Raw genomic sequence first — 15,032 nt, 5'->3', positions numbered from 1 at the left:
AAACACAGGTTTCTACTCCAAGTTCCATGAAACACAATACAGTTCCATTTAGGTCACGTCTGTCCTTCAGTTTGCTTTAGGAAAGCCTCCAAGACACCTGTAGTAAGGTTTGGAATGCTAAGACAGACATGTTAATACGTTCACTCATACACTCCGTGAATTACCATTCAGAGGAATGAATTAGATTTTCCACTGTATTTTAAATAATTCAGGTTATCTTTAATCTCCCACACACTTGCATATCTACTAGTTAGTAGTTTGTTACAGTACTTTATATCTACGAAAGCAATGCTTGTGGTTACTTTCTATCTTTCCTCTCACTCTGCCATCTTGAAATACTGTCAATATTCACATTCAAGTTGTATTGATTTTTCCTCCAGATAACACCCTGTACCAATACAGGCTGAGGCTGGGAGGGATTTTGAGCAGCCCTGCAGCAACGTACTTGATGTTGCTAGTGGGTAAGAGGGTGGACATGATCCAGCCAATGGGCACTCAGGGCCCAGGGAGCCAAACACGTTCTGGGCTGCATGCAAAGGAGTGTGGGCAGCAGGGGATTCTGCCCCTCTGCTCTGCTCTGCTGAGACCCCACCTGCAGGGCTGCATCAGCTCTGGGGTCACAGCACAGGAAGGACAGGGACCTGTTGGAGGAGGTCCAGAGAAGAGCAACAGAGATGACCAGAGTGACAGAGCACTGGCCATACAAGGAAAGGCTGAGAGAGCTCAGGTTTACTCACCCTGGGGAAGGCTCTGGGGAGAGCTTAGAGCACCTTACAGTACCTAAAGGGGACCCACAAGAAGGCTGAAGAGGGCCTTTTTACAAGGCATGTGTGATCATACAAAGGGGAATGGCTTTACAGTGAAAGCTGGAAAGTTTAGATTCAGTATTAGGAAAAAAATTCTTTACTGTGAGGGTGGTGAGGCACTGGTACCATCTGCCAAGAGCAGTTGTGGATGCCCCATCCCTTGAAGTGTTTCAAAGCCAGGTTGGATGAAGCTCTGAGCAAACTGGTCTTGTGAAAATTGTACCTGTCCATGGCAGGGAAGTTGGAACTAGGCGGTCTCTAAGGTCCTTTCCAACCCAAACCATTTTACTATCCTGTAATGAGATTTTTATAGAACTTGAAAATTTCTGAAATAGTTGTTCAAAACTGTATTAGTGAGCTCCTGAGTACTTTACAGGCAAGTGTCCTCCGATCTCATCAGTTCAAATATACCTTTCCCATTTCAGCCTGTGTTATTCTCTTAATTGACCAATGAAGTCATGTATCAGGTAACGTCTTCTGTAAAGCAATGTTAATTGTTAGTATTCTGTATTTTGTCTCCTTTCTTGCTCAGTAATTGACTTCTTTAATTGTGAATCAGTTTCTTCCTCAACCTTTTCAGCTTAGCACTAGAGGCTTATGTACACCTCAGCTGTGTAGCTACATTTCCACTTTTTGTTTTATTCTTTCCACATCCTCTAGTACTTAAAAAGTGTTGGAATTGTACTTTTTTTACACCACGTTCCCACTCCTTCAAATGTAACTGTCTCATGCTGTAGATCAGAAATTTGATTTTACCCAAACATAACTGAATAAAAGAAAACTGCAGAAAACTCTAATCTGCTTAGCCTAAAACCACAATAGAAGTTTTCTCAACTCCAAATATGTAATTGTTCTTTATTATATATATGAACACCTAAATGAGTCTGTGAATTTACCCAGTTCATCCCAGAGCTGCCTATACTTGTCAGTCATTGTAGTTCCTTGTTGTCTCCAAAGCGACAGACGGGGGTCAGCCATGAACTGTTCTGTTATCAACGTCAACATGCGAGCTCCATTTGAATCTCTCATTTTTAGCATCTCTCGCACCTAGGAAACGAGTCTTTTAATACAAACTTGAAAGAAGCAAAGAAATTGCAGTACAGACAATATGCTGCAGTGTTAAATATTCCCCTTTTGCTAAGTTAGAAATGCAATTTATATGTGTGATGGGAAATTTTTAAGTAGAAAAAACAGTCTGCCTTCCCAATTTTTAACAAAATTTTGGGCTCAGTATCCAATTGCAATTCTTCAGAGAATTTTTCCACAAGCAATCCACAGGTGTATTATACAAACTGCTGTAAGATTTTCCAACATTTTGGGGGTAGGAAGGAGGAAGAGAACAGCAAAGCTGTAGAAGCTTGAAGTGTTACTTCATATCCTTACAACGATCAAGACACATCAGATCATAGTCCACTGCTGCACAACTCATTGTCAAGTTGCCATTGTATTCCCAAGGCTTTGTGTTATTTTAGAGCAGTAGAATCTAGAACTCTGAGTAAGATGCAAGTACAGACTGGCTTGGAGAACAGGGGAAAGAAAAAAGGTTCAGAGTACTCAACACACCTTCGCAAAAAGCAAATTGAGCTGCTTCCCTGATCCATGGTATCCACCCTGGGAAAGGAAGAGTTTAACCTGTTCTTGGACTTGTTCCTCATCCAAATGCCAGCAATTTTCATCATCTATGCTAGCACCTGCTGTTGGGTCAGGAGCACCTGCAAACAGCAAGAAAAGAAATCATTATGTTCTATGTGAAGAAGAGAGATTCTTGAGTCCAGGGGAGAATACTACTGCAGAGGGGTTTTTTTGTGTCTTCTGTTTTGGATGGCTTGATTTTAATCTAAACAGTCTTTAAAATAAACTTAAATTTCTTCTCTGAAATCTTAAAATCTTAGAAATTATACCTATCAAAAGGCATTTAAATACATAATATTCTCTTCTCTAACAAAACATTAGAATCAAGGTAAGGGTTTTTCCTCCCATCTCAGCAGCTACACTAGAATGATTTCACAAGGAAAATTAAGACTTTTAATTATATTTCTACCACTGTGATGTTAAAACCACTCTCCCCAAAACACCTGTGTAATTCCTGTACCTTCAGCAATCTTGCTCAGGTTTAAGTGACTGCTAGTGAGCGCTGCTATTGATGAACATGAGAAGAATCATCACCTTGGTGCCTCTGAGCTGTGATGGCTCTGCAAAGCTAAACAAAGAGTAAAAAAAATCCCCAAACATATCCAAAGTCTTACAGCACTAAAGGCATTTCCATCATAAGTAAGAGGTACAGATACTTGAGACTATGCTGCTTTCAAAGGAAGCATTTTTACATAGGCAATGCCATCTGCACAGAGTCAATTTAGAGCAACTCTACTTGCATTAGCCCAGTGTCAAATGAAATTCACATCCAGCAGTGCTTTGGCCACAGTTTGCCATAATGCAGCTTTTGCAGATCACACCAGTGATGTTCCCTCTCCTAAAAAATTACAAACTTAACTAAAACATGTTCTTGTACCATCTAGTAAACTGTACTTTTCTGAAGAACCCTGCACCTCCACTGGACATTTTTTAAAAGGTCTTCAAACTGAAAAAGATGAAAAGTACTTATCAAGAGTGTGAGATTCAGCTCAAGGTTGGGTATCACCATACCACATATCAGCTATTTTAAGCATGGCTGAGACTCAAGTTGACTTCACATTTTAATTTTGAACTTATCACAGCTGCATAACCTCTATTTCTACTATGTTTTGCGAAGATGTTACAGAAATTGAATCACGTTCAACAATCTCTCTCATTGAAATGTGTGTCCATGTTACCTCTGTAGAAAAAAGAAAATAGTGCCAGGGAAGGAAAATTACATTAACTTCTAAAAAGCTGGGATTTTTAATAGAAATTCTAAAAACTTAAAAAAGCAAAATAGCTACAACTCTACGATGTATAGGGGGAAAAAACCCAATGATTCTATTGACTCAAGCCTTTGTTTCACAATTGCAGCTCTGCCATGAAGATGAAACTTTTAAGTGATCACATGAAATGCTGAACTCTTTATTCAATGAAAATACAAACAGAAGATTTAGAGGGTCAGAGGGATGTCTTATCTACAAATTGCTGAGACAGTAAACAAAAAGATGTTCCAGCTCAGTAGCTTCTTAAACTGCCTCAATTTCACAGCCTAAAGCTGGGAACACTGCACTGCTGTATATATATATACATGTAAGTGTTTAATTAATAAGAATTTGTGTCTTTGGAGGTGTGAATAAACTCTCCTGCTTTCCACAGGAACACAAAACTATCTCAGAATACAGGAATCAAGTTCAAGACAGCATAAAAACCAAGGAATCAGAAACTTGCTCTTCTGCAAATGTTTCTCTCTTCAATGTATTAGTTTTAAAGGGTTTTAAATTCTGTCAGCTACATGAAACACATACTGATAAGTCTTTGGTTGCAAAGAACAAGATAAAAAGGAAAATCAAGCCACACAAGGATAAGCAGTGCAGCTGTTGCACAGCCCCAGGTCTGCAGTATCACCTTGCAAATAGTTTAAATATTTCATTGCTCTAAAACACAAAGAGGGTGAAGAGGAACTATATAAAAAGCAACAGTATACAAAATACACTTAAATTTGTTCCTTACTTCAGTAGAGATTTATCTTTAAATAATCTTGGTTTGGTTATTTTCAAACTGAATTAAAAATAGCCCAATATTCCTTGGGTAAGCTTCCCTATTTAGGGGGTGAAAAAAAAAATCCTTCTGCAACTATTTACACTTTATCAAAAGCTCACCTGACATTTTGTGTTACAAGGTTAGAAAAGCAATACAGCTACCATGGATGCTTTTAACAACAGGTTTCTTTTACAAAAATAAGTGCGCCTGTTACCCAGGGCCACCAGCATTGCTTCCACCAAGACTACTCCTGCCAGTACAATCCCAAATATATCTTAACCAGGAGCACAATATCACTATATTCACACCAGTGTTATTTGCAAGCCGTTAGGCCAGACAACTGTAAAAGCTGAAGATGCCAAGAGTCTGCTCCCTACTGCGCTCTTCAGTACAGTTTACAAATACTCTGACTCAGAATGATTTTCTTTTTTACAAGATCTTACATAGGCAACATTCAGTATGATCAAAATTTTTAATTCTAAAGAAATTTCAGTGTATATATAACCAGCACCAGCTACAGTTGGAATTCACTCATCTTTCAACCCTGCTGGCAGTCTTCAGCAATAACTGCGGCATGGAGACACTGAGTCTGATCAGGCACAAGTCCAGCCACCTTCCCACCAAGGCAGCAGCCAGGCATTCTACTGATGCTGCTGGAGAAGACTCAGCTTCTGCTGCTTACCATTCTTGTTTTGGGGTCAAGACATGACCATCCTCCACATCTCTCAACTGGGCACTTTTCAAGTTCACTAGGTTCACCTACATCCAGGTGACTCATCTAGCCTGTTTCCTCTCCCACTCAAACAGATATGGATGGGATTTCTACACTGGCTTTCTCTTCTGAAAACATAGGACTGGGTGAATCGGTAAGGAACTATCTGAATGAGCCAGAGGAGGAAGCTGCCTTAGGGGCTGTGAGAAGCCCTAACAGTAGCTGTCAGGAAGGCTCAGGTTCAGCATTGAATAGGCAGAGCTGAAGGTTCAACCCAAAGGCAGCAGCTTCGCCTGGGGCGTGGCACGGCCCTGAACAGACATTGGCAAGGCTTTGGCAGAAGGACAACTTGGCTGCAGAGAGGAAAGAGGAACAGGAGCAGCCCTGAATTTAAACTCTGCAGGACACTTTGGTACAAAGGCTAAACCCTGTTTCCCACTTGTAACCTGGGGATAAGTGTTACTCATGTGCTTTAGAGAGATGTCATGAGGATACATGAGTTCACATTTGAACTATGAAAGTGAGAAGTACTGTATAATTATACTAATATTAAAACCTGTAATTAAAGCGTGTCAGTTTGCAGACAATAAACTAATATATAAATCTCCTTCTCCCCAGCCTCTGGCTTTTTAAACTTCTGCATTGACTGGTCTTTGAAATACACTGTATATCATGTACATACAGTTCAACACAATAAATAAAGTCTTCATACCCAGTATACAGACACAGCCATATATACTTACTCATGCTCTTTTACTATAATTACTAAATTGCAATCTTAGCAGTCAAATGTTCTGCACAACTGTTTGAGACACTGAACACCTAATAGTATTTGAAAACAGGGTACCGGCCTTTTACATTTAGTGTCATAGCAGGTCGCATGTTTAATATAATCAACTTTCAAGTTTAAGAAGCAAAAGAATTTAAAAAAAACAAACACTTCATTCATTTACATTGCATTTAAAAGCAACTGTTTTCAAAATGAGCAACCATGTTTAAGAACTGATGCTGTTCATGAAGAACTTAACCTCACAAAATAGAAACAAGTAGGGTGCAATGACTAAAAATAGACTAAGAAGTTCTTATATTTCCAACTACTCAGGGATAGATCAACAGGGAGATTTGGAAAACACAAAGCAAACTGCTTCCCTGATCCTTATTCCTGAAGCACCACAAGTGTTGACTTCAAATAAAACCATGCCAAATTATTCACTTGTAGCCATCCACACTGATATTTTCTTGAACTTTCTAATAAAAATGTAATTAATTTAAGTATACAAATGAACTGTAGATCAGTTACATTTAATAAAATGTCATCCCATGGCAGCATTAGGAAGAAGATATGGAGAAATTATTACAAATAAAAAGCATGACAATGAGTATTATGTGAAGACAGAATTAAAGAAACCCATCTAGAAACCAATACTGCTACATGCTGATTCACAACAGAATAGTGATTGATTTTAAAAACATAATATACTTGAATTATTTTAAACAATAATTACATAAAACCAAATATCATCAAAATAATTATTCAAAAATATTATTATGTCTTTGATTCCCCAAATAATTCCAAGTTTACACATAAGTCACATAACTTCAGGACTTTTGGGTGAACTATTTAACACCTATTCAGCAGCTCACAGCACCAAAGGAAAACAGCAAATGCTATGAAGGGGTCAGCGATAACACAAAATGTGAAGACTATGTTAAGTTGCTGAGGAAAGTTAATTAAATCCCAACAGGTTTTTTAACTTCAAAAATTTCTGTATTTCCTTTGTATATGCAGCCAAACATGCTGTATTATTCACTAACAATATCCAACCTCTCCTGCTAAAAACCGCATCTCACAAAAATCCACATCATCATATAGCTGTGTGTTTCAAAACTTATTAGTTCATGGTAGATAGAACTTTATCAGCATAGATAAGTATACTTTATTATTTATCTTCCATATATTTTAGCAAAATCTATTTTCTTTGTAACAAGTTTTATATTTATGTTTAGTGTATCGGAAAAAACCTTTCCTAAAACCTGAGTTTCATAAATTATTCTTCATGTTACTTTACAGCTACCAGTCTTTTTATTTTTACATTCTACAATTTATTTACATTTAGTTAGGTTTCTTGAATTTCTCTAGTTTTGGCTACTCTTACTTTTACTTCCTCCCCAGATCTGGCTCACCAAATAATTCGCATAATAAGCACTTCACTTTCATTCTTCTTGAAAGGAAATTCACCTGCCATTTCCTGCATTCTTCTTTTGCAGTTAGACTCACAATCAATTTTGCACTTTAGGCAGGGGCATGTAAAAGATTGCATAACTTTTAATTTAACATTACACATTCTTTTTACTAGATCAGCAATACATTTTATTCAGCCCTACCCTAACACACAATTTTCTACTAAAACCCCCATCATTCCAGTTAAATACATTAAGTACATCTAAATACATAATATTAACCTGTACCTCCAAATTGCCCCTTTGAACTTAATAGTTATAGGAACAATATTAGATATTCTGAAATTTTCTTTGAAAGCTTTTTTAATAGATGTTTTCTTCTTGAATGCCTCCTCCAGCACTGCTAATATACATCAGAAAGTAACATTTGCTGAGGATGTACCCACACTTGCTTGGACAAATGCAGAAAAAATAGAGAAACAAGCTGCCTGTTCTTCTCAGAAGATGAATATACTTCAGCTGCTTCTTCCCAGACCCTATATCTTAAATTCGAGTTCACCTGTATGTGGATCTGTACTGGCAAGTGACTTTTACTGTGAGTTGGGAGAATCAGAGAATGGCAGAAAGTCTAAAGAAATCCATATAGTTCCTCCAAGAGCAGAGATTGCAACAGCAGCAGTAAACACTCAGGAAAAGAAACAGTACAGCTTAAAAGGTAAAAATTAAGTAAGTTTGCCAGGCTGTCCTTACACCAAAACCAGCAGACCCCTTTTCACTCTGCACATAATAAAAATCCAATGTTAATACAAGACTAATATAAAAACAGACCTTCCCTCTCTCCCTGCACCCATCCCACAGTAATTTTGCTACTTCCACTCAAATTCTCATGAACACAGTTTGACCTTCCAATTAAGTTACTGAAGTGAGAGTTTCATACCTATGAAAAGGCAGATCTAAGATAACAAATCCAGCTGACAATCTTTTGTCATCTCGACTGCTCTCTTCCTAGACTACACTTTCTCTCCTACAATGGTACAAAAATTAGAAGGGAGGAAAAAAGCCTCAGCTAAGTAAGTCCCAAAACTACATCCAGCTTCCTGTGAGAGCATACCTAAATCAAAATCCAATGTGAAGCTAGCAGTTCTGCAGTACAAACACCAGGAAGGGTATTAATATGTGCAGTTGCCTTCAGTATGGATTACACACCACAAAACTCCAGTTTTGAGGTCATCAGTAACATGAACAGCTGTAACACTGTCATGTGAAAAAATCAGAACACAGTATCTTCTCAAAAATAAGAGCTGCTTTTGTGGTCTAAAAATATGCAGAGCACTCTTGCAATAACCACCAAGTCAAAATAGCATGGCAAATACAGAAAAATACTCCCACTAAATCACTTGTGTCTCCTGAAGAAGTTAGTGACTAGCCAACACATTCTTGTGATTTTAACAGCATCCTTTTACTTCTTCCTGCAGTGAGGCTCAGTCATGAAGCAGGAAAGGATATTGCATCATTTTTGTCTATCAAGAAACTCAAAGGTATTGGTTATTATAAACCTGTATCTAAGTAATTTCATTAATTCCCCCAGTAACCTCCTGAAAGGTGGCCAAAGACAGTCATTGAATGCTGCAAAACATAGAGTTTTGAGCAGGTGAAACATTATACAATTAGCTTTTTCTTTAAAGAAGAGCACTGATGTTATTTCATCTAATCACCTCTCTCATGAGCTAGCTCATAAGGATGACAAGACAATTGTGATCAAAGCTCTTCCAAGTCCCAGACCATTCAAACATACAAAAAAATACTATCCAAGAGTTGACTTTTTTGCATATCATTGAAAAAATAGGAAAATTAGAACTAGTACAGTGACCACGGAGGAAAAATAAAACAAAAGAATGGAAGTCTTATATAGAATAATACTGAAATTAAACTACCTCTAGGCAACACTGAAAAGAATTTCCCCATCCAACTCCAGATTCAGAATTTCTCTTAATCAAAGCTGTTTGAGGTGTTTCTGTACCAGGTCTCCTCTACTTTCAATAAACTAGTTTTTCCAAGTTTTTCTTCTCACTTATCTTTGCCTTGAAGTAGAATTTAATTTAACTTCTCTTCAAACAGCAGTTCAGTGAGGTCAAACTGTTCAAAGCAAGAGAAGTATACAAGGCAGCTTTGTGCTACAAACTCAACATTTGCAGCACAGGCTATATGACAGAGTAAATGGCAACCTTACATTCATCAACCTATGACATTAGAATCAGAAACTTTTTTTTTTGTTATTTTTCATAGAGTTTTTTTGTTAACTGTATTGTTTTTAATCTAAGGAATTTGATTAAAGATCAAAAGAACAGAATCACAATATGAATCCCAGAAGAACACTTCTCTACAGAAGAACTCACTTTTTCCTTACAAGAACTATGTAATTTTTTTTGTACTGTGAACAAAAAAACCCCAAAAACTTCAGTTTTATGTGAGTCTGAGAAGAAAAGCAGGAAACTATATAAAGTCCTTTATAACCCTGTCTCCTTTGGTAATAGCAGTTCATTTTCTTATTCTTCCTGAATTTTCTATTTTGGCTTTTGGCATTTTCGTAGAAAATAATCAATAAAGATATGCTGCAATCTCACTTATTAGAAGACAGCAACATATGGAAGAAACATTACAGGTTTTTTTATTATTTTAAACTAACCTACTCAAATTCTATGCAAAATGTCATAACTGATCATCAACTTAGAATAGGAAATAAAAAAACATTTTGCTATTTTCAGTGATACAAATCTCAAATCTTTCTCCAAAACTACTTAATATAATAATGAGCAATACTGTCAAGAGCAAATTTCTGACAGTAAACAGCCAACAAAGACTAACATGCCTATGATTAGTTTAATTTATAGAGTTCACATTTATTAAGTCTGTAACAGCTTGTCATTTCTCTTACATTGGCAATAGTATACAGACATTTGTAACACCTGTCTTTTGTGTCCCACCCTTGCCTTCCCCTTTTCTAATCACCCTTCACTGAATCTTCTGTACCCTTCTCTTACCCTAATTCTTCCTTACCCATTTGCTCACCAGTGTTCAGGTTAACATACTTTCAGCTCATAACATATGAGCATTTTCCTCTGCTGCTTAATGTCCTCTCATTTATTTTCACTTCCTTTCCACTGTCACCATTACATTCAAAACCTACAGCAACTGCCTTGCCCCTGATCACAACCCCATAGCCCCCAGTGCCAAAAAAGACCACTGCTCCTGAAAATCACTTTCTTGCAGCATCATGCATCTGGGCCTGTTAGGGTCACAGAAGCACAAGGAAAACGTTTAAGCTACAGATGAATCCTGTTATTAAAAAGAATGGGTTTTTTCTGCCTACACTGTAACCATGGTTTTCTTTATCTTAATAACTAAGCATCTTGGTTCTGTTTGTATTTTAAGTTCTTTGAGTAATGGTCATACCTCAAATATTTAACACAAGACCTGTTCCTGTCAATAAAAAAAACAGAGAAAAGAAGATATTTTTAGATATTAGGTAACTTATTCTTCCCCCCTAAGTCACCCTTATACTTATCTGGCCATCTGAGAGGACATTTCTACCAGGTGACCTTACAAGAACACAGGACTCTAATAAACTAGCTGGGTCACCTCAAACCCACAACTACACACTCTCAGTTCAGCAGGCCCCATAAGAAAGCCATGTCAGAAGCCTCAAGTCAAACTCAGCACCCTTTAACATATAAAAGCTGCTCACAGCAAAAAACAGCCATTAAAATCATGTGCAGCAGAGAGACCAGGAAAGATCAAGACCTTGGCTAAGCTGTAACTGCTGCAGCACCAACAGGAAAAAAAACCATCAAAATACAGTTTTTATGTTTCTTCTGACATCATAAATAAACCAAATCCCAAAACTTAATAGAACTGTATTTAATGAATGACATAACAGTAACATCTACTTGCTTTTATGCTCTGTTGTTAAAACAAAACTCCACAATCAAAGTGTCAGAAAACTAGTACAAAGAACAAAGTAACAAGACACCACTGGTAAGTTGATAAAAGAGTTCCTTTAAGCAGTTCCTTTAAGAACACCACTACTCAGTTTTAACTAGTTGGAAAACTCAAGCATGAAGCAGAGCAGGTCACTTATTAACTGAACTGCTGAAAACATCAAGGTCATTGCTTGTGAGTTCTTTTCCGAGTATCATTTTCTAAATATCTTAAAATGAAGGTCCAATAGAAGAATCCTCTTTAGTAAATACCATTGGAACACAGAATAATTCAGCATGGAAGATAACCAGGCAGGTCACAGTCTTGAATGTACAAAAAAAGCTCAAAACCTATGAGGAAATGAAGCAAAAGGAAGGACAAGCATCAAACTCACCATGGACTTGATTGATTTCTGAATTCTGAGAAAGAATTTCATCTGCTAATTTTTGAGCAGTTGGCAAAACTTCTGTGTGGTGTACTGTGATCAAATACTGCACAAATTTTTGTAGTTGGTCTCTGTTCATTTGAAAGAGTGTCTCTGAAATGGGAAGATGCAGTTTGACCTGATCTGGTTTGCGGATCCGGTATAAAGAGAGTGCCACAACGTGGGCACAGTAAAATATGTCCTTGTTTCCACAGCTACAGGTCACTGAGGTAATCTTGCAACGATCAAAGCTGATAGCTACATTGCAAACAGTTTCTGGCTCCGATTGCATTGCAGGCTCTGTTACTGTGCCACTCAAGTGAAAACCTATGCGGGAAAAAAGAGAACTTAATGATACATGTAAAATATTATATCTCATTATCAAGGAATTTTTGTTAATGAAAAATGATACATCTCAAAGAGTCTGCTTTAATTACAAATATGATTAATACTTTTTTCCATACATACCTCTTTCATCTCCAATAAAATCAAAAGGAGAGTATGAAGTTAGTTTACAATCCCCTCTGTCATTCCATCACAACATACACAGAAGTTTGACAGCAAGAGAACTATTTGTTTGGTAATGACAGCTGCAGAAGTAGACCAACATTCCATCAAGACCAACACAGAACTATTCAGTAAATTGCCAGCAATGTTCCAAACCTCCCCCCCGCAACCAGGGAGCCTGCAGCACCTAAGAGCAAATTTATGCATTATCTCAGTGAGAAGGAAGTAGTGCACTCTAGTGGCATGAACTTGGGTTCTACTCCCAGCTGACTCACTGACAAGTCACATATTCTGAGCTCATGCTAAGGCTCACCATCACCCAAATGATCCAGCAGAACAGCTATGTATGTTTGTGCAGCATTTTGGACATAGAAACTGCTGCAGTTACCAATACACAGCATGTCAGACTTATAATACTGATCGAGACATATATGCACTGTTTCAGATGCTTATGCAGTTTGCATTATAGTCCTATTTTTTCATCAGCGTAATAAGCTGATAAGCTGTCCTTTTCACAAGCACAAGGCAAAGAGCTAGGTTTGTGTGTACTGTAAGAAGACATGGTATATCCTAAGCAAGATGTTTTCTTCAGCAAATATGTCACTGCAGTACAAGATCTCAAATGCTGAAGATTCAACCTAAACCCACTTGTCTGTCCAACATGAAGACCCAGGCTTAGCTCTCAATGCTTTATCACTGAATAGCAGACTATGGGGGTTTCTTTTTGATTCTACATAAGCATGACATTGATTTCAGCTCAAGCATTAAATCAAAGACACAGACACAGGACAATGAAACTGAATTTCATATGCTGTACCAGCACGAGATTTGGAAAGTACATATACAATCTGAGATGCAAGTACAGTGTTATATAACAAATACTTACAAAGGAAACAATATGAACCCACCCTCCCCCAATGTCAAAAATGATCTCATATTTTTGAAATACAAAAGAAGTATACTGCAAAGTATAAAGAAGTATACAAAAGAAGCATTATCACATGAAGATTAAGCATGGGAGGAGAGGAGGAAGAAATATATACATAGCTCTAATCCAAAATGCTGTATCCCAAATAATATGTAAAAAGCTCTTCATTATACAGGAAACAAAAAGGAAAATACATTAGTTTTTTCATTTGTTTACACTGTATGTTTCAGAGCAGGTTATGCAGTCAGCATTACTCTCATACTCTACCCTGAAGAAAGCCATATGCGTATTGACTTTGACTATTTGAGAAAGCCCTATGAGTATTTGACTAACACTGACTTTGCAACGGGATGTTTCCCCAGTAGTTAGGACTCAAGGCTGAAGAGGCATTCAGTGTAAAGTGCATAGAGAAAAAAGGCAGTGGATGAACAAGACCAGGATCAAGCAGTGTTCTTGCTCTTACTCACCCCTCACTGAGCAAAAGGGCGTGGAAGTGCCCCTCACATCATGAGCTCCTACTCCTTCCTACTCTTTGTAAATACCTGGACTCCTATTAATTACAGTAGAAAAATCCCCAATTAAAGCTTTTCTGTTGCACTGATGCAAAGTAATAATAAAACAGACCAACCAGTTACTCTAACAATATTGCCACTTTTAATTCATCAATATATTTAAGCATTCAAACAAGTTAAAACCTTCCTGGAAACATGAAAGTCTCCAGAAATACTCAGAGTAAAAGAGCAGGTCTGCTCTTAAATCCCTGCACTTCTTAGACAGAAACAAAGTCATGGCTCCCTCTCAGCTGAGAGCTTTTTATTAAGAGGTCATGTTACAAGCACAAAATTTAGAAACATTTAGAAACACAGATACTGGTCTAAACAATGACAGCACTAATACAGTCACCTTACTTAACCTACCCTTCTTAACTTACTGGGAGTTGAAACAAAAACACCTGCTGCTCTTGCAGGCTAAAGATGTAGAAGCTCTGTATTAACTATCACACCAGGATATGCATCCTAATTATGAAACACTGTTTTGCTCCTCTTTGTCTGTTTGCATTTTCAGAGAAAGAAATTGTTGTTAGTGTAAATATGACCTTTAAAAAGTTTTAACCATATCAGAAAAAACAATTCAGGAAATTTTACCTCAGAAGCACTGGTAAGGCTGCTGTAATTTAACCCACAAGAAACCATATGACACCTTCATCACTGACCCTCAGCACTGCAGAGTACTGAACACATAGCTTTAATTTTTTTTTTAGGCTAACTATCTAATATTCTCCTACTACAATATGGAACATTGGAACAGGCAAAAAGTTGATGCACTGTGCTTTGCTAGAATGTGTTCATCAGCAGTAACTTACAATCTGTCAAGAAGCAAGATACTATATCCCCAATTTCTTATTGGGGTCTTGAAGAAAATGGCATGTCACTAACAGGTCCAAAGGAGCAGAAAAGATCTCTTCAGCTAAAACCTCCAAGCCCTCACCCTAAACAAGTACTTCCCTTCACAGGGAAAATTTCTTTTTTACCCAGAGTTACAGAACCTTTGAATATTTATCCATTCCAAACAACTCCAAGAACAATATTTCACTTTTTAGTTAGAGAGCTCATTCATTATTAGATAAAGACAACAAATGTGTTGCAGGCAGAAAAGTATGCTCACTACAGGAGCTATTTATAGAACAGGCACGTTTCATCTTTTCCTTTGGTGGTAGCAGTTTGAAATATTTTACTGTTCTCAAACCAGCTTGTCATCAGTAACTCAAGCTCAGTTAACATGTCTAATGCACAGAGGCTTTGCATTCTGCAAAAATGTGTTTAGAAAAGCAGCTGAAGC

At 37.4% G+C, this 15,032-nt stretch overlaps 1 protein-coding gene across 4 annotated transcripts in view; it reads right to left on the bottom strand.

The window, feature by feature from the left end:
* Positions 1 to 15,032, bottom strand: part of ZSWIM6 (zinc finger SWIM-type containing 6) — a 107,007-nt gene that overhangs the window by 36,737 nt on the left and 55,238 nt on the right. Inside the window, exons 2-4 of one of the 4 annotated variants that reach the window (XM_030259031.4) lie at positions 11,729 to 12,085; positions 2,370 to 2,518; positions 1,703 to 1,853 (exon numbers count right to left, since the gene is read on the bottom strand). The exons of 1 other annotated variant lie outside the window; for it this stretch is intronic. In XM_030259031.4, coding sequence (XP_030114891.4) covers positions 1,703 to 1,853; positions 2,370 to 2,518; positions 11,729 to 12,085 — 657 coding nt within the window. The remainder of the gene's footprint in view (positions 1 to 1,702; positions 1,854 to 2,369; positions 2,519 to 11,728; positions 12,086 to 15,032) is intronic. 2 more of the 4 variants (XM_032744590.3, XM_072922600.1) reach the window with 2 other exon arrangements.

The sequence above is a fragment of the Taeniopygia guttata genome, chromosome Z, assembly GCF_048771995.1.
Source record: "Taeniopygia guttata chromosome Z, bTaeGut7.mat, whole genome shotgun sequence".
NCBI classification, from domain to species: domain Eukaryota; kingdom Metazoa; phylum Chordata; class Aves; order Passeriformes; family Estrildidae; genus Taeniopygia; species Taeniopygia guttata.
The sequence above is the reverse complement of the archived record's forward strand: the minus strand, read 5'-3'. Positions and strand labels throughout refer to the sequence as shown.